At 21.0% G+C, this 18,174-nt stretch overlaps 6 protein-coding genes across 6 annotated transcripts; 4 read left to right on the top strand and 2 right to left on the bottom strand.

Moving 5' to 3' along the window:
• Nucleotides 1-877: 877 nt before the first annotated feature.
• SRAE_1000012400 (NAD(P)-binding domain-containing protein) lies at nucleotides 878-1,245 on the top strand (the record flags this gene model as incomplete). Its single annotated transcript, XM_024646921.1, has 2 exons — nucleotides 878-1,004; nucleotides 1,049-1,245. 2 exons carry the CDS (start codon nucleotides 878-880, stop codon nucleotides 1,243-1,245), a joined length of 324 nt encoding a protein of 107 aa, XP_024501050.1.
• Nucleotides 1,246-5,988: 4,743 nt separating this feature from the next.
• On the bottom strand, nucleotides 5,989-7,746 carry SRAE_1000012300 (FI18412p1; the record flags this gene model as incomplete). The annotated part of the gene is made up of 4 exons (XM_024646920.1): nucleotides 5,989-6,230; nucleotides 6,276-6,632; nucleotides 6,675-7,279; nucleotides 7,322-7,746. 4 exons carry the CDS (start codon nucleotides 7,744-7,746, stop codon nucleotides 5,989-5,991), a joined length of 1,629 nt encoding a protein of 542 aa, XP_024501049.1.
• A 64-nt stretch (nucleotides 7,747-7,810) lies between these two features.
• Nucleotides 7,811-8,754, bottom strand: SRAE_1000012200 (Hypothetical protein; the record flags this gene model as incomplete). Its single annotated transcript, XM_024646917.1, has 3 exons — nucleotides 7,811-7,835; nucleotides 7,892-7,997; nucleotides 8,040-8,754. The coding sequence occupies 3 exons, from the start codon at nucleotides 8,752-8,754 to the stop codon at nucleotides 7,811-7,813; spliced, it is 846 nt and encodes a 281-aa protein (XP_024501048.1).
• Nucleotides 8,755-8,930: 176 nt separating this feature from the next.
• SRAE_1000012100 (N-acetyltransferase ESCO, zinc-finger domain and N-acetyltransferase ESCO, acetyl-transferase domain-containing protein) lies at nucleotides 8,931-10,174 on the top strand (the record flags this gene model as incomplete). The annotated part of the gene is made up of 3 exons (XM_024646916.1): nucleotides 8,931-9,259; nucleotides 9,312-9,576; nucleotides 9,947-10,174. The coding sequence occupies 3 exons, from the start codon at nucleotides 8,931-8,933 to the stop codon at nucleotides 10,172-10,174; spliced, it is 822 nt and encodes a 273-aa protein (XP_024501047.1).
• A 2,605-nt stretch (nucleotides 10,175-12,779) lies between these two features.
• SRAE_1000012000 (Guanine nucleotide binding protein (G-protein), alpha subunit family and G protein alpha subunit, helical insertion domain and P-loop containing nucleoside triphosphate hydrolase domain-containing protein) lies at nucleotides 12,780-14,021 on the top strand (the record flags this gene model as incomplete). The annotated part of the gene is made up of 4 exons (XM_024646915.1): nucleotides 12,780-12,906; nucleotides 12,954-12,996; nucleotides 13,049-13,808; nucleotides 13,887-14,021. The coding sequence occupies 4 exons, from the start codon at nucleotides 12,780-12,782 to the stop codon at nucleotides 14,019-14,021; spliced, it is 1,065 nt and encodes a 354-aa protein (XP_024501046.1).
• Nucleotides 14,022-15,055: 1,034 nt separating this feature from the next.
• Nucleotides 15,056-18,152, top strand: SRAE_1000011900 (PAN-1 domain and Apple-like domain-containing protein; the record flags this gene model as incomplete). Its single annotated transcript, XM_024646914.1, has 3 exons — nucleotides 15,056-15,201; nucleotides 15,268-16,448; nucleotides 16,507-18,152. 3 exons carry the CDS (start codon nucleotides 15,056-15,058, stop codon nucleotides 18,150-18,152), a joined length of 2,973 nt encoding a protein of 990 aa, XP_024501045.1.
• Nucleotides 18,153-18,174: the final 22 nt, after the last annotated feature.

Raw genomic sequence — 18,174 nt, 5'->3', positions numbered from 1 at the left:
AACTAAATAATAAATTAACTTTTATTAATTTATAAGTGATCAAATATAAAAAAATTTATTATATTTTTATTAAATAATTATACATTTATATATATTTTTTCCATAAATCAATTGTTTGTAACCATCTTATTTGTTATTTTCATGTACATCTTTTTCTAAAACTATTTTGATAATTTACTTGTACAAGAATTTTCTTAAAATTAACTTTAAAATATGATTATTTTTCAAATATAATAGTTATTTATACCCATGGTGATAATAAAATACACATCTTTTATAAAAGAAAAAAAGTTTTTTTCTTCTAACAAAAAGATACATCATTTTTTATATTTAAATTATTTAGAAAGTATTGGTTTTAAATAAAAATAATAGTTATTTTAAATTTAAATGTTTATATTTTTTACTTAAATTAGAAAGAAAAATTTTTAATAAAAGATTTAAAAAAAAGATATTTTTTAAAATGTTAAAAATATTTTTTATTATAAAAAGAATATTTAAAAAAAAACAATAAAGTGTAAAGTTTTTTTTAGTATATTGTAACAAACACCATATAACTCTTTTTTTCAAAGATTAAATATATCTTTTTATTTGAGAAATTAAAATTCAATTATTAAAAATCACTCTAAGTATTTTCTTAATATAATCTACTAAAAATAAATATTTTAATGAAAATATAAAGATATAGATGTTTCAAATGACTTAACAATCAAAACGACTACTTTATTTATAAGATTTATCACATTCAATTTTTATCAAACTATAGGAAGTAGAAAAAATACTAATATATGTAAAATAAACGAGATTTAAAAAATAAAGATTTAATACACTTTATTTTAATAAATTTGAGATAATTATTATCTTTATATATATTAATAAAATGTGGACTATAGTAGTATTATTTATATTTTTATTATTTTTAAATTTGTTAAGAAAAAAAGTATATAAAAAAAAAATTTGTGAACAAAAAAATGAAAAAGCAGTTGTTGTTACAGGTTGTGATACAGGTATAATAAAAATTATTAAAATATTATTATTACTATCTATATAGATATAGGTCATGAATTAGCATTAAAATTTGCTTCTCAATCAGTTACTGTTTTTGCTGCGTGTAGAACTAGAAAAGGAATTGAGGAACTTGAAAGAGAAGGAAAACAATTTAAAGGGAAAGTTCATGCTTTTATGATGAAATCTGATACAATGAAAGTAGTAAGAAAGATAATTAATATATCTAGAAAATATAAATAAATTAAAAAAAGTAATTTTTTTATTTTTTATTAAATATATATATTAATTTTTTTTAATATTTTAACTTTTAATTTTATTTCCATTTAATCTTATCAACAAAATGATAGTATTATTTCGTTAAAAATACTTTGATTTTTGTTAAAAAATAAACTCCAATAAATTTATTATCTATGTATTTAAAGATTTTATTAATAATATAAAAAACAGGATTATTTATTAATAGATGAATAAAATATTGTTATCAAAAAAATATAGAATGTCATTTTTTTTAATTAATTTGACATACAAAACATTGATCATAATTTTAAATTCTGTTAATTTATACTTCAAAATAGACATTTACTACTAAAACAAAATATCAAGTTTAATAACAAAAAATTTATATTTTCTTGTTAAAAAATAAATAGATATAAAAAATAGTTCAAGCATAAAGTATATTATTTAATCTTGTAGCATAAAAATTTTTTTTTCACAAGCATTCAAATATATTTAAAAAAATTATTTGCCATTTTTTTCAATAAGATAATTTTTTAATTAATTGCATTTGGTTTAACAATTCTTTTTATTCTATTTAAAAAAAATCTGTTAAAATAATTTGGAAAATTAAAAAATGTAAACAACGTATTAATTAAATACTTTTTATAAACAAAATTGTTGTAAAGAATACTTTAAAATGTTTAAAAAATTAAAAACCTAATCTAATAAGATTATATGAAAATGATAGATTTGATTTACATACATTTCACAATGTGATAAGCCGATAATACATGATATATGTAGTATTTTTTGAAAACGTTAACATCATTTTGAATAGATATTTTGTTAAAAGTAGTATCAAGTAATAATTTTTTTTTAACTTTTAAATAGTAATTATAAGTAAAGTTAAATGGATACAAAAGAAAAAATTGTAACCAAATAATATATATTAAAAGACAACTTTATATGTTCATCCTATTGTAACTGATATTGTTGATAACAAAAATCTGATATATCTAAATTTGTTAATGATAATAAAAAAAATTAAATTTTTTTATGCCTTGTTTTTTTTGTTACTTTTGTTATAATTGTTATTATTAGTTTACTAAAAAAAGATCTATTTTTGAAAATTCTCTAGAATTTGTATATTTAACGAAAACTTATTTCTGAAATAAGTTTCTTTTTTTCTGCTTTTTAATTATACAAAATAAATATTTAAAAAATCTTATTTATAATAATAATAAGGAAAAACAAAAAAAAGTTATTTTATTAATAATAATCAAAAATATTTTTGTAAATTTAAAATATTAATGTGTTTTCAATTTTTATTAATAAACGATTGGTATTTATCGGATTCTAAATTTATATTCATATCATTTAACGAACCTGCTAATTCGAAATCAGATTTTGACATAAAAGAACATTTATTAAGAATTTCTCTTTATATCAAAGTAGCTTCGATATATCAGTTGTTATTTAGATACCAATTAATAGTATTGTTGTTACTCTTTTTCACCTTCACTTACTTCTTTATTTCATCAGACTGTAAATGACAATTCTTTTGTATAATAGAAGTCTTTGGAAGTATATAAAAATTAGTTTGTTAAATACATTTTCTTAACATTTTTTTGATGTTTTAAATTATTACCATGCAATTATATCTTTTCATTTCAAAATGTGTATTATAAGTTATAAACTATTTTATTTTTACTCTTAAATTTAAAAGTTTTAAAATAAGTATTAGGATATAAAAAGAAAATTCTTTTTGAAATAATTAATTGATTTTATCTCAACATGAATCTTAAATCAGAACTGTAATATCACTAGTCTAAAACATTTGTTGAAATTTTTTAAATAAATATAATTTTTTATCAGTAAAAAAATCAAAAATATTTAAAATTCTTAGTTAATTTGCATTCCTAAAACTAACTTGGAAATTTAGATTGATTTCTAAAATTTTAATGTAACATTATTAATAGTTTTTTTTTGAAAAAAAATATAATTGTTCTATAGAAAATATTTTATTTTGACGGTTTGCTTCGGAGATCAATTTTCAAAAAAAAATATTTTAAAATTAATCTTTAAGTTACATATAGAAAAAAAAATATTTTTTATTCTAAAATAAAAAAAAATCAATTTAGTTTTTTTTTAAAACAATTTATTTTAAATAATGTTTTTTAGCTAACCATTGAAATTTTTTTCAATTTTGGCACGTATCAGTTGCAGCTGACAAATTCATGAAAATTTTGTAAATTTCAGATACATCTGATAATTATTTTATGAGTGCAGAAGCATTTTTGAAAAAATCCGACTTCTATGATGTGATTCACATTTGTTTCAAATATATTCACTTTGGCCTTAAGCAAAAGTAATAAAAAAAAACTTTTTTTTGAATTTTCAAAATAAAATTGTATCCATCTGATAGCCCTTGAAAAATGATTAATTTTGAATATAATCAAGGCTATATCAAAAACAAATCTTAAGAAGTTGTGATGAGTTAAAGTAATAGGCGAAAGTGGAGAATATTTTTTGAAAAAATCCGACTTTGATGATCTAATTAGGAATATTAAAATTAAACCAACTATTCTAGATCATTTTTTTATGAGAAATCGAATGAGACTAGTCTCGTCTTTATAGGACTTCTTAATTTCAAGATATGACGTAAATTGCATCTTGAAAAGTTTGAAGTACGAAACATCATAACTCAAGTAAATGAGCTCCAAAAAACATGAAATTAGATGCGCTGGATTTCTTAAGACTTTTAAGCTATAGTCTACGTTGAAAATATTTTTCAAATATCACCTGTTCTTGAGATACAGTTGCTGGTATTTTTGCGCGCCTAATCTATTGTCATCATTTTTTTATATCTCAATAACTATTGATGATAAAGAAATATTTCGAACGCATATTTTATATGAAAATCAATTAGTAATCGAATCCAGATACTCGCTTGTTTTCATTTCTATTCTGAAACGAGATATAGCAAAAGGCAAAAAATTTTTCAAAATATATACCTTTTGGTATCGACTTTATATATCTTAGCTAAAACTTATCATATTATCATAAGACTAGCTTTATTTGGATTTTTCTTTTAATATTGATCTTAAAAAAATTGTTTGTGTAAAAATATCTTTAATCATTTCAGAGATTCACCATTGATCAAATATATATTTATATTGACCTTAGGCATAAGTGATAAAAAAAACTTTTTTTTGGAATTTCAAAATGAAATTATACTCATTTGATAGCCCATGAAAAATTATTAATTTTGAATATAATCAAGGCTATATCAAAAACAAATCTTAGGAAGTTGTGATGAGTTAGAGTAATAGGCGAAAGTGGGGAATATTTTTCGAAAAAATCCGACTTTGATGATCTAGTTAGAAATATTAAAATTAAACCAACTATTCTAGATCATTTTTTTGTGAGAAATCGAATGAGACTAGTCTCGTCTTTATAGGACTTCTTAATTTCAAGATATGATGTAAATTGTATCTTGAAAAGTTTGAAGTACGAAACATCATAACTCAAGTAAATGAGCTCCAAAAAACATGAAATTAGATGCGCTGGATTTCTTAAGACTTTTAAGCTATAGTCTACGTTGAAAATATTTTTCAAATATCACCTGTTCTTGAGATACAGTTTTTGGTATTTTTGCGCGCCTAATCTATTGTCATCATTTTTTTATATCTCAGTAACAATTAAAGGTATAAGAACGGTTTTAACGTAGACCGTTAAAATAAACTAATTAGTAATTGAATCCAAAAATTAGTTTATTTTTTTTACTTTGAAGCAAGATATAGCAAAAGACGGAATTTTTTTTCTAAATATTTTTGTTTCCAATATTTTTATATTTGAGCTTAATTTTATTATATTATAATGAGCCTAGTTTTTTTCAGTTTTCTTTTAAATGTTGATATAAAGTAAAATGTATTTGTAAAAAAAATATAAAATATTTTTCGAGATTCACAATTGGTCTAAATATTTCTGATTTCATACAAACATTAATTATAAAAAAACTTTTTTGTAATTTATGAATAAAATTACACTTATCTGAAAATTTTTAAAAAAATATGAATTTTGAATATAATCATTACTACAATTAAACAAAATTTGAGAAGTTATCATGAGAAAAAGTTAAATGCAAAAGTCTTTTCAAAAAACAAATGTCACTTGTAGCTGATAATCTCATAAAATTTTTGTAAATGTTAAGTAAATTTAATGATCATTTTTTTTATAAAATTATATCCTTATAATTATACTATAAAAATTACTTTGTAAAAAATTACAACTGATTAAAAGTATAAAATATATTAAACTTAATTTAGCAAATTTCCTGTTTACAACTAAATCATAGAAGAAAAAAGATATAAAAATGTTATAGTATTAAAATGAAAAGAAAAAAAATGATTAGATTTTTTATTTATCAATGTATCTTTTTATTTTAAAAAATTATATAATAAATTAAAAGATATTTTTCTTCTTATTTGCCGTCTATATGTACTTAGAATAAAAGTTTATTAAAATTAAAAAAAAATACATTCTTCACAGCTCAAATGTTTTTTAAATAAGATATCAAGAAAATTCAAGCATAATATAATTGTTTTATTTCAAATGACACATTAAGAAATTTCAATAAAAAAAAGATCAAAGTTGTAGTTAAATAATTCTACCAGATTTATAATTAAAAGAATTATCGTATATTAGTTGTTTAATTTTAATAAAAAGAAAACTCAGAACCAAATGGTCCTCAACAATAAAGTATTATTAAATTCTTAATTTATTAGGATGAATTAATAAATTTCTTTCATTTTGCGCCTGAGCTACAGCATCTGCTATTGATACATATAAATTAAATTTAGGAACATAATCATAAAAATTTGTATTTTCAAAAGATTGTCGTACAGAAACTTTTGCCCCAGCATAAAAAACTTTAATTCCAACAACTTTAAACTCATTGTATGCTTGAATAAGAATATCCTTACCCATAATGTCAACGTAAGGAAAGGCTGAACAATCAATGATAAGATGTGTTACGATAAATTCACTCATACCATTAATATCATCTTTTGAACCATCAGCTTCTTCATTATCTTTGCATAGAGGAACACTTTTTTCATTTATTATTTTTCTAAACGATGATCCATTGATTCTTTCAACTTCTTTACTCAAAACAATTCTTGTTTCTTCATTTTTCTCTTTGTATAAAGGTGTATTAGCTTCAAGATCTTCAGACTCTTTTGCTTTAACAACAATAGAACTAGTCTTTTTTTCCACGTTTTCTTTAACTTTTTGAAAGGCTCCAATAGGATCAATTCCAACAGCTTCATAAAGACTTTGAAGAAAACATTCTGTATTGGCATAATATAATGGAGCATCATATCTAAAAATTTTTATACCAGGTACCTCTTCTGCAAAACGATAATGATGGAGACCCTTATAAATAGAAGTACCTGGAATTCTTCCTAACGTACAACTTTCTGGCCATTGTGTTCTAAATACTACAGTAAAAAGTGAAAAAATCAAACCAGAACAAAATCCTGATTCTACATCAAAAAATAAAACGCATAAAAGTGTTACCAACCAAATAAGAAAATCTATAATCGAATGTTGCCAATAAGTTCGTCCAATAGTTAATTGACAAAGAAGATCCTTCAATGCAACCATAACAATAACTGATAATATAGGCTTTGGTAAATAAAAAAGATACTTTGAACCACCATAAATAACTCCAAGATTAATTAAAACAGTTACTACAGTTGAAAGTTGTGATTTAGCTCCTAATTTATATTGTGTTATCGTTCTACTCATTGAAGCACCACTAGCAAAACAACCAAAAAACGACGAAACTCCATTCATTAATCCTAAAGCTAACCATTCTTGATTAACGTTAATTTGTTCATTATCCATTTTTGCTATAGTTTTTGCTAAGGCAAAATGAATAACAAAACAAACAATAGCAATAAAAAAAGCTGTTTTTATCATTGAAGTCCAATGTGAAAAATCTAACATCTGGGGTGCACGCATTCCATGATCTACTTTTCCAACATATTGAATTCTAAAAAAAAATATTATTATATAATAAGAAAATTTTGATTACCTAACATTAACTTTGAAAACATCATACAATAAATATATTGTTAGTGTTGAAAAAGTAACAACTATCATTTCCATCGGGAATTTAAATTTTATATTACATTGCGAAAGTTTTTTATCAATATATTCCTTTGAAAAAATCAACAATCCACCACCTAAGATTGTTGTTAAACAAGCTTGCCAACATATAGTTTTGATATTTGAAAAAAAATATATCAAATAAGTTATAAAACCAAAAGATTCTGAAGATTTAACAGCAACATCAACACCAGTTATGCCTTTCATTTGACTTATCAGAACATGAATAGCTGCACCAGATGTTAAACCTTTGATTAAAGGATCTGATAAATAAACTGCAAATAAGCCAGCATTTACGATACCAAGAATAACTTGAATAATTCCAGTTAAAAAAGTAACTCCACACGCCATTTGTATTTTAAATTCCAATTCATCATTCTCATCTTCAAATGGTCTATGTTTAACTAATGCTTCCTCAACAAAATTCCCAACCATTAATGCTATAATTGAGAAAGCACCGGGTGATACATGCTTAGAACTACCAAATAAAACATACATAAATGGTCCAATTACTGAAGTATACAATCCATGTATAGGTGGCAAACCAACTAACATACCATAAGCTAATCCCTGTGGAATACTCATAACAGCTATTACAATACCTAAAAAAATTTATAAAAGAATAAAATTTCTATAAAGTCTACCTGAAGTTATATCCATAAGAATATTTGCACAAAAATTATATCTTGGTAGCCAATACATTATAGGTATACGATTATGAAAAAAAATTATCCAATTGTTTTTGTTCCATTTCGTAAAACTTATTCCATAATTAACAACATCAGCTACTTTAGATAAATTTATTCTCTTAAATCCATTTACTTTATCAAATTCTTCCTGTGTAAATACATCATTTTGTTTTTCAAAAGGATGATGTTGAATGAAATTAATAGGAGATTTTTTATTACCTAATTTTCGAGGTTTCTTTTCTTTATTTGACAGAATTTTCTTAAATTTTGACGATTTGCTTGCTTTGGTATTTTCCTCAATTGTAGGACGTGCAGTAGCCAGTTTAACATTTAAATGAACAAAGTCTTTTTTCTTGTCTTTTTTAACTATAATTTTGTTTTTCTTTCCATTTTCGCTATTTTTTTTATCGCCTTTTTTTTCGCCTTTTTTCTTCTCCTGGACAATTCTTCTGGCAACTGAAGCAAAATTATATATTGGGTTGTTGTCACGAAGATGTTCCCTTTTTGCTCTTTCAATCCATGATGGAAAAATTAGCTCTTCAGCTGTTGATAGATCATTTTCTTTAGGAATATGAAATTTATCACCATTTTCTTTGGCTGTTTCTAATAATTTGTCCGTAGCCTGATCTACCTTAACTTTTTTATTTTTCTCTTCTGCCAAATTTTTCATTGGATAAAGGATAGAATATCATTATTTTAAAATGATCAAATTTTTATAATAATTGATACTATATTCAAATTCATTATTAACAAACATTTTACCAATAATAATGTACAATTTTTCTATTTAAAAGTATCTATTGTTTAAATTGTCACACTTTTTTTTTGTTTTAATATAAATTTAATATGTCAAATAGTAATAATTTGATAACAAATTATTTTAAATCTACAACACCATTGTTAAAACGATCATTACCAATTGAAATTGATAAGTGCAGTAATTCTCATTTTGGACAAACCAAGATAAAAAGAAAATATATTAATGATAGTGATAAGAGACAACAGAGATTAGACTTTGGGCAACGTAATATTGGACCTATATATTGTAGAGATTGTGAATATGTTTATGAACAAACAAATCCAGAAGATGTTAAAGCACATGATAAGTACCATAATCGTGCTTTTACTGTTGATGCATTTAAAGTGACATCAAAACAATTAGAAATTTGGAAAGAGTAATAATAATAATTGGAAATTAATTTTGTAAATTATTTTATTTATTTTTAGAGTACATTTCTATAAGGAAGATGAAAATAAACTTTATTTTCATATTAAAAAAACTTCAAAATCAACGTTAATCAAAAAAATTGAAATTTTATTAGAAGAAACATTAAATAAAGAATTAGAAGAGGAATCAAAAAATATTTGGGGTTCATTAAATACCAGGGAAGGATATGTATATATTGAAAAAATTTCTAATAAGTCATCGTATATTGGAGGGATAGCATTTGTGGAATATTTTAAAGAAGCAAAAATTTTAAAAAGTTTTGAGGCAAGTTTACACGATATTAATATATTTTATTTTATACATAGATGTCTCTATTTATTATGTTTTGTTGTTCATAAAGGTAGAAGTTAATTTTTTTTTTATTAAAATTAGTTAATATTAAAGTAAGTAATGTATTATTATGAATTTTATATAGTTTTTAATTTGTTAGTATTTATTTATATAATTATGTATTTATTATTTATCATATATAATTTTTATCAAAATGTTATGTATTTATATATGAAAAAAAAGTAGGAAATAATTTTTTAAAAGTGAATAATTAATATTAAAATATAATATGTAATTTTATTAAAAATTTATGTATGCATTTTGTTCTATACTAGAAGGATATTTTATTTTTGTTTATTTATAGACGGTCAAAGGAAATTTTCTTGGATTATATATTCTTTGGGTTCATCCATTAATAAGGAGGAAAAAGATTGGTACAAATCTTCTAGATGTTATAAGAGAAATTCATTTACCCTTGATATATTTTTCAAAGGATTCTTTTTTAATTGATCATAGTACACAAGTTTTTGAAGATTTTATTTCATCATATACTGATAAGCATATTTCAGATATTTTGACTTTTGTAACATAATTTATTTACATATATAGATTAAATTTGATTTGATAAAATTTTTTTCAATCTCAAAGTTTTAAAGTCTTTTCTAGAAAAAGATGTTGTAATGACTATAAAAAATGAAATTTTTTTTTTGAAAAAGAAATTTATTTTGTAATAAATATGTTTTCATAAACACGAAAAATACTATTTATTAAAATAAATTTTTTATTTAAAATTTTGTTTTTGAGGAAATTTTCAATAAATATATGAATTGATAAAAATGATTTTTAAATAATAATAAAAAAAATCAAGAATATGTAATGAGATACTGAGTAATAGAAATAACCCATATGAAAACAAATAAATTCACTGAAGTTTTGTTTCTAAAACAAAAATTTTTTAAAAATGTATAATTAATGGCAAAAAATGTTGGTAAATTATTATAGATTAAGCTATTTACAAACAAATTTCCCTAAAATTAAGGAGAACTTGAAGTGTAACGTTACAATGATTTAGAAAAAATTTTACAATTAAATACTTTTGTTATTATTTAGTTCTCTATACAACTTCACTTTTAAATGAAAATTAATAATGTATAAATAAGAAGAAAAAAATATTAAATAAAGTAAACATCTGAAAGTGACTAAATGACTTATATCAAGTGTCTTCAGAGCAAAAGAAATTTTAAAATTTTTTACTTATATACGGAGTGAATTAATTTTAATAACTATAGTTAAATAATCTTATGTTGCTCAATATCGCATTATTTTAGTTAAATAAAATACTATTACTATATATATATAATTTATTTACTTATCCTGTTTAAAAAAATTTTTTTAATATTAAAAAGTTAAACAAATAAATAACTTTAAATTACATATTAATTGATGTTAAATATTCTAATAGTTTTAATATTGATGTAAGAAATAATACTTTTTTTTTTAATTTGCAATAATATTATTAATTTATATAAAATTAAATTTTCTTAATTAGTTTAGACTTACTTGTTAATTATATTTAAGTATAAATGCTTAATTTAATTGATAGTTTTTATAAAAAAAATATATTCACTCATAATATAGTTTCTTCAGCTTTATTATATTATTAGCAAAATGTTTAAAAATATTTGTAACGTTTTTATTAGGTTTTCTAATCAAAATTTTCAAATAATTTTTACATTAATAAATTTTATTACAATACAAAAATATGTAATTATTAATATAAAAATAAATTTAGTGATAATCAACGTAATAAAATTATAAAAAATCAAATAATTTTAAAATTTTTGTTAATAATATATAAAGCTAATGAAATATAATATATCTATATATTTTTTTTTACATGAATCAGAAATTAATGTAAGCTATGATTATAAATTATTATAAACAAATAATTTTGGTAAATTTACAAAATAATGATAATTTTTTTATAAATTAATAATATCATTGTAACTTTAAAATAAACATATTTGTTACAATGAAAAATCAAAATATTTTTTTAACAAATGGTAGATTAAATACACTTCTCGCATCAACATCAACGTTATCTAGATATATAAAATCTGTACTTAATTATTAAGAACTATTTTTAATTTTTTTTGATTGAAAAAAATAATTTTATAATATCAATTAACGATTTTTGATTGAAAGTTGTTCGTATGATATAAAAAATTATTTACCGTAACTTGTATGTTTTAATGTAATGAATTATTCTTATCATACCTTTTGCGTTTTATTTTATTATTCATTTTTAAACAATATAACATAAAAAAAATAATTTTTTAATAAACATATCATAACATCGCCATAGAAACATAATTTTATCATCTGGGCACAAAGTTATATCTTATCATACAATTTCTAAAAAAAATTTTTTTTTTATGTAAATATATTATCTGAAAAAAAAATATAAAAAGTTTGAGAATCTGATGTACATGTGTATCTTTCATATTTTTAGTCAAGTTGATCAAATTGAATAATTGAACTTCTATACAGAGTAAATAAAATTATATCAAGAATAAACAGTTTAATAAAATTATAAAAAAATTTGGATGTATTTAATGATGATGTGTATAAGAAGAAAATCTTGTAAGTTAAAATAAAATACTTAATGTGGTAGTTTTTTTTTTTCAAATTACAAATTCAATTTAAATAGTAAAATTATTAAAATAAATTATTTAATTTTTTTTTTTTACTGTATGTCTTTTAATTATTTAATTATTATAGATTTTTTGAAAGAGGAAAAATAAATTCCATGTAGAGTTATATACAATATCTTCTTGTTGTCATTATTATAATGATAAAAATAAATGATTAAGAAACATCATAATTAAAAAGGTTGGAATATTTATAGTTAATATATAAATAACATTTGGTTATATAATTTTCCCTTATTATTTTTGTTACTAAAACTGAAAATATTTCAAGTACATTGGTTAAGATATATTTATTTATATAATATATAATATATATATATATATTGTATTCTGTTTTATTACTTTATATTTTTTGTTGCCATTTTATATATTTAATATCTGTATTTTTATTGCATATGCTATTTTATTAAGTTAATATATATTATAAATTTTTTAGAAAATATACTATTTTTATTTTTTTTATTAGTTTATTTTTATTTTTATAGTATGGGTGCTTCTTTTTGTAAAGGTGATAAAGTTGAGGACGAAAAAATTGCTGTTCATAAAACTATTGAAGCAGATATTAAAATTGAGAAACAAAAAGAAAGAAAACGTTTGAAAATACTTTTATTAGGTAAATATTTGTTTTTAATATTTAATAAATTAATTATTTTTTTTAAGGTAGTGGTGATAGTGGCAAATCAACGATAGCTAAACAAATGAGGTATTATAAAAATAATATTGTTTCTTACTTTAATTTAAAAAATTTTTTTTAGAATTATTCATTCAAATGGTTTTAACGATACTGAAGCGTTAAATTATAGTTTTATGATAAAACAAAATATAATTACATCATTACATTATTATGCTTTAGAAATATTTAATCGAAATATTGAAGTAAATGATAATGAAGTTGAGTTATTTAATAGATTTGTTCACAAGCATATTTTAATAAATGATGAAGATGATGAGAATCAAGTTAAAATAATAAATCTTTTTATGAGTTATAATTGTTTTAAGGAAATTAGTGAATCAAATAAAAGATTTTATTATCCTGATAACACAGATTATTTATTTAATAATATTAAAAGAATTTTGGCACCTGGATATTTGCCAACATCACAAGATATAATTCAAGTTCGTGCTGCAACAACAGGAGTTCATGAATTAAGATTTGAATTTAAAAATTTTACCATTCGATTAATTGATGTTGGTGGGCAAAAAACAGAAAGACGTAAATGGATTCATAGTTTTGAAGGTGTTGCAGCAATACTTTTTGTTGTATCATTAGCAGGTTTTGATCAAACATTAGAAGAAGATCCATCAATTAATCGTCTCGATGATAGTATAGAATTGTTTTATACTATCTTGTCAAATGAATTTCTTTTAAAAAGTAATATAATTCTTTTTATGAATAAAAAAGATATATTTGAAAATAAATTATCAAAGGTAAAATTTTCTGACTTTTATCCAAATTATAAAGGCGGTAATACATTTGATGAATGCTCAAAATTTATTGAACAGCTGTTTTTGAAGGTAAATAATTTTTTTATAATAGCATATTTATATATTAAAATATTAATTATTTTATAAAAATGAAATTAATTATTGTAGGATATACCACCAAAAGGAAGGCAAGTTTATTCACATTTTACAAATGCTACTGATACAGAAAATATAAATTTAATGTTTGCTGCAGCTTGTGATATAATACTTCAAAACAATCTTTCGCAGGCTGGAATGCAATAATAAAATATAGAAAAAAAAAAGGATAATTGTTTTTTTTATTGCTGTTAAAATACAAAAAAAATTTGCCAAATGTTTAATGTTTTTTCATACCATTCATTATTATTATTTTTTTTTTTTAAAAGTTTAAGAAAGATAAATATAATTACATTATTATAATTATTTGTACAAGTTTCAAAATCTCGATTTTTTTTTTACTATTCAAACGAGTTGAGGTTAAAAAATTTATTAAAAACAAGTTTTATAATTTTGATTAAAAAGATTGTATTAATTTTATAAATTTATTCCTTTGACCCATATCTAATAAAATTTTTATATTACTAAACATAGAGGGATAAATTGTTAAAAATTTAAGGTAAATTTTTATTATATGCATTTAATTTTTTTAATGTATTTTATTAATAGTATATTTGTTTTTATTTAAAAATAATAAGATAATGAAAAAAAAAATATTTATTTTTCATGTACAATTAATATCTTTTAAGATTATTTAATATATTCTTATAGTAACATTAAATGTTTCTTATTTTTTTTTTATTAACTAAAAATACAATATTTATTTTGTATAAAAATGCACGATATAAAGTATATAAGGATAAAGATATCCGCAATTATACTATTTATCTTAATTCTTTTCTTATCATATTTTATAAATATACATATATAGAATATATCCGTTCCCCAGTTAGGTCAGTCACGTTCAACGGTATTCTAAATAACTCTTTTTATTGGATGAAGATATACTTATAAGGAGAAATTATTTAATTAAAAATTGTATGATGGGTCCTTTCAATATATATATGTATAATGTTAGATATATATATATATATATAGATATATATATATATATAATAATTATTCCTGCCTATTAATCCTGTTATTTTCATTATAATGTGTAGGAGTTTTTAATAAGAGGTTAAAAATTATATTTAAAGTAATTTTATAACATTAGTAAAATCTTTTAAAAATTTTTTAATTTAAAATATATTTATTTATTTTATAGTTATTATATATTATAAAATACAATTTATTGTATAATGAAAAAAAATATTTTGATATTTTTATTATTATTAATAAATTTATTAGCATCTACTGAAATTGATGAAGGGCATTGTCCATTAGTATTTAATGTTAAAAAATTAAATATTAATGAAATATCAAAGATTGACTCATATTTTATAAAGTATGTTATATAATTAAATTTTATTTTACTAAATAATAAATTTAATTAATTTTTGTTTCTTTTTAGTTTTAATACAACATCAGTTAATGAATGTGCTAAATTTTGTGGTCAAAGACATTTTTGTAGAACAGCTGAGTATAATCCAATTGATAAGAGTTGTTCAATATCATATAAACAAACTTTAAATTGTTATACAAATTATGAAAGATTTTCATCATATCATATTGATAAAAAAAATTTACAAAATTATATTTATAGGATAAGTTGTGCTAATTATTGTGATTCAAAATTCAATTCAAATCCACATTCAAGTGAAAAGACACAAGAACATAAAGATGTTATAAATTCAATAAACGGAAATGATGAATTTGGTAAATACATAAATGAAATACCTAAAATTATTTTAGAGTTGCAAAGAAAATTGGGAGGTGATACAGAAATTCATACACAATTAATACCGGTTGAAAGAAAGACTGAAGAAAAAATAAAAGAAATTGAACATAAAAATGGTAGTTTAACAAGACAAATTGAAAAAGTTGAAACGGAAATAAAAGAAGTAAAAGGTCAATTAATTAAGATGGGACAAGTTGATGGTGAAATTGAAGAAAAAGTAAAAGGAATTATTGAATATGTTGAAAAAGATAATAATAGAGAAGTTAATGTATTATCAGATAATTTATCTAAAAGTTTAGATGATAATATTTTAAATAAAATTTCTTCAATGAAAACATTTAAAGTAATTTCTGGTGATATACCATTACCTATTCAAAGATTTCCAAAAATGAGAGGTATTAGAACAGAAGTTAAAGGTGATTCTATAACGTATGATTTACCAAATGAACCAGTTGTTATTAATGGAAGAGTTGTAGGTTATCAAGAAAAATCTGATAAAAATTACAATGGTGTTGATGTATTTTATAATAGTAAAGAATATAATTCACATGAATTTAATTATTCAAGTAAAGAAAATATTGATACAAATAATGCTGTTGAATATTGTTATAGAGTAATAAATGAACAAGAATTAATGTATGCTGATTATAAAACATTAGAAAATGTTTCACTTAATAAATGTAGATGTGCATGTGCAGAATCATGGCTTAATATGAAAGATCCAATTTGTTTAAGTATTCAATATTTTAAAGATTCTTCAAAATGTGTCTTAAATAAAGGTGATCATCATGGAAGGTATGATCTTGTTTATAATCCAAATACTATATATTATCATACATCATGTACAAGAAATGGTAAGAATATTTTAATATAAATAATTAATTAATTAATTAATTTCTTTTTTTTTTTCAGTTTTTCTTTCTACAGTTAATTCAATATGTAATTTTACATTAGGATCATCTAAAAATACAACAAAAACTGTTCGTATTAAAAATAACAATAATAATAATAATATCAATAATGTTATATCAGATAAAGTTATAAAAGAAGAAGTTACCCCTAAAATTGTGTCATCTCAAAAAACATCAGATGAATGTTTTGAAGTTATTCCAGGATATAATATGATTGGTGTAACAGGTGGAATAGAAAATAATGTTACATTAGAAGAATGTAAATGTTTTTGTGCTCATGGAAAAAATTTAAATAGATATAAATTTCAATGTCTTTCAGCAACATACTTTCATGATCAAGGTGATTGTATATTAAATATTGCTGATAAAGTACTCCGACCTAAGGCATTTGTCAAGAATTATATAAAAAATTATAAAGTTTCATACATTGGAATGTCATGTTCATTTAATAGATATCTTACAGATATTTTTAAAGATTTTAATCTTCATAAATGTAGGATAAATGATTATGAGGAAAGAAAAAAAAATATTAATAATAAAAAAGTAATTTTTGATAAAAAAACAAAAAATACAGATAATTGTTTTATTGAAATGCCAAGTTATGTATTAGAAGGAACTGCTATGGCATTAGAAACTAATGTAACAATTGAAGAATGTAAATGTTATTGTATTGATTCTGAAAATAGATATGGAATTATTTGTCAAAGTTTTCAATATTATTATGATTCAAGTACATGTTTATTAAATAATGAAAATAAAGATTCAAATCCAGAAAAGTTTAGTCACAATATATTATCTGATACTTCACATAGTTATTTTCATTTTATTTGTTATTCTCAAACAATTCTTTTATCATCATATGTAGATCAGGTATGTATTAATATTTTAGATGAAAAATTGCCTAAAGTAGAATTGAAAGATGAAAAGAACAAGAATATTGATGGAGATTTAAGCCAAGATTCTCGTTTATCTTATTCAAATATTAATCATCCTGATAAACAAGATAAATTTGTTCAAAAAATATATGATGATGCAAGTAAAAAACAAGTTATTACTACTACAACAATTAATTATGTATTATCTAATGATAAAAAGACAACTATTAAAAAAAATAAACTTTATCAAACAACATCTAAACAGGGTATTACAACATATAAATATTCTTCTAATAATAAAAATAATAATATAAATGAAGAAGATAATAATATTTCAATTGAAAATAATGAAATTGATTTAGATGATTCAAATGTAAATGATAATGAAATTTTATCAACAACAGAATATCCATTAACCACTGTTGATGATTCATCAGAAATTGAGATAACAACAAAAAATGAAGAACTTTTAACAGAACGTTTAAAAAATATAGGTCCATGTTTCTATAATGCGTTATATAATCGTTTATTTAATGGAAATAAATTAATAAAACGTGTAGAAGTAGATTCAGCAGTTCAATGTTTCCAATATTGTCATATTTATAAATGTAGATCAGCAAATTTGATAGTTTCAACTGGAACTATAAGAATCTGTGAACTGTATAAAGATTCAGTTGTAGATTATAGACGTTCAGATATTCTTGAATTTGCTCGTGGTGGAGCACATTTTGATACAATAAAATGTCAAGTAAAAGAAAAAATTAGTAATTAATATATTTAATATAATAAGACAA

Source organism: Strongyloides ratti (genome assembly GCF_001040885.1).
Source record: "Strongyloides ratti genome assembly S_ratti_ED321, chromosome : 1".
Lineage (NCBI taxonomy): Eukaryota > Metazoa > Nematoda > Chromadorea > Rhabditida > Strongyloididae > Strongyloides > Strongyloides ratti.
Note: the sequence above shows the minus strand (reverse complement) of the source record. Positions and strands in the feature narration are given on the sequence as shown.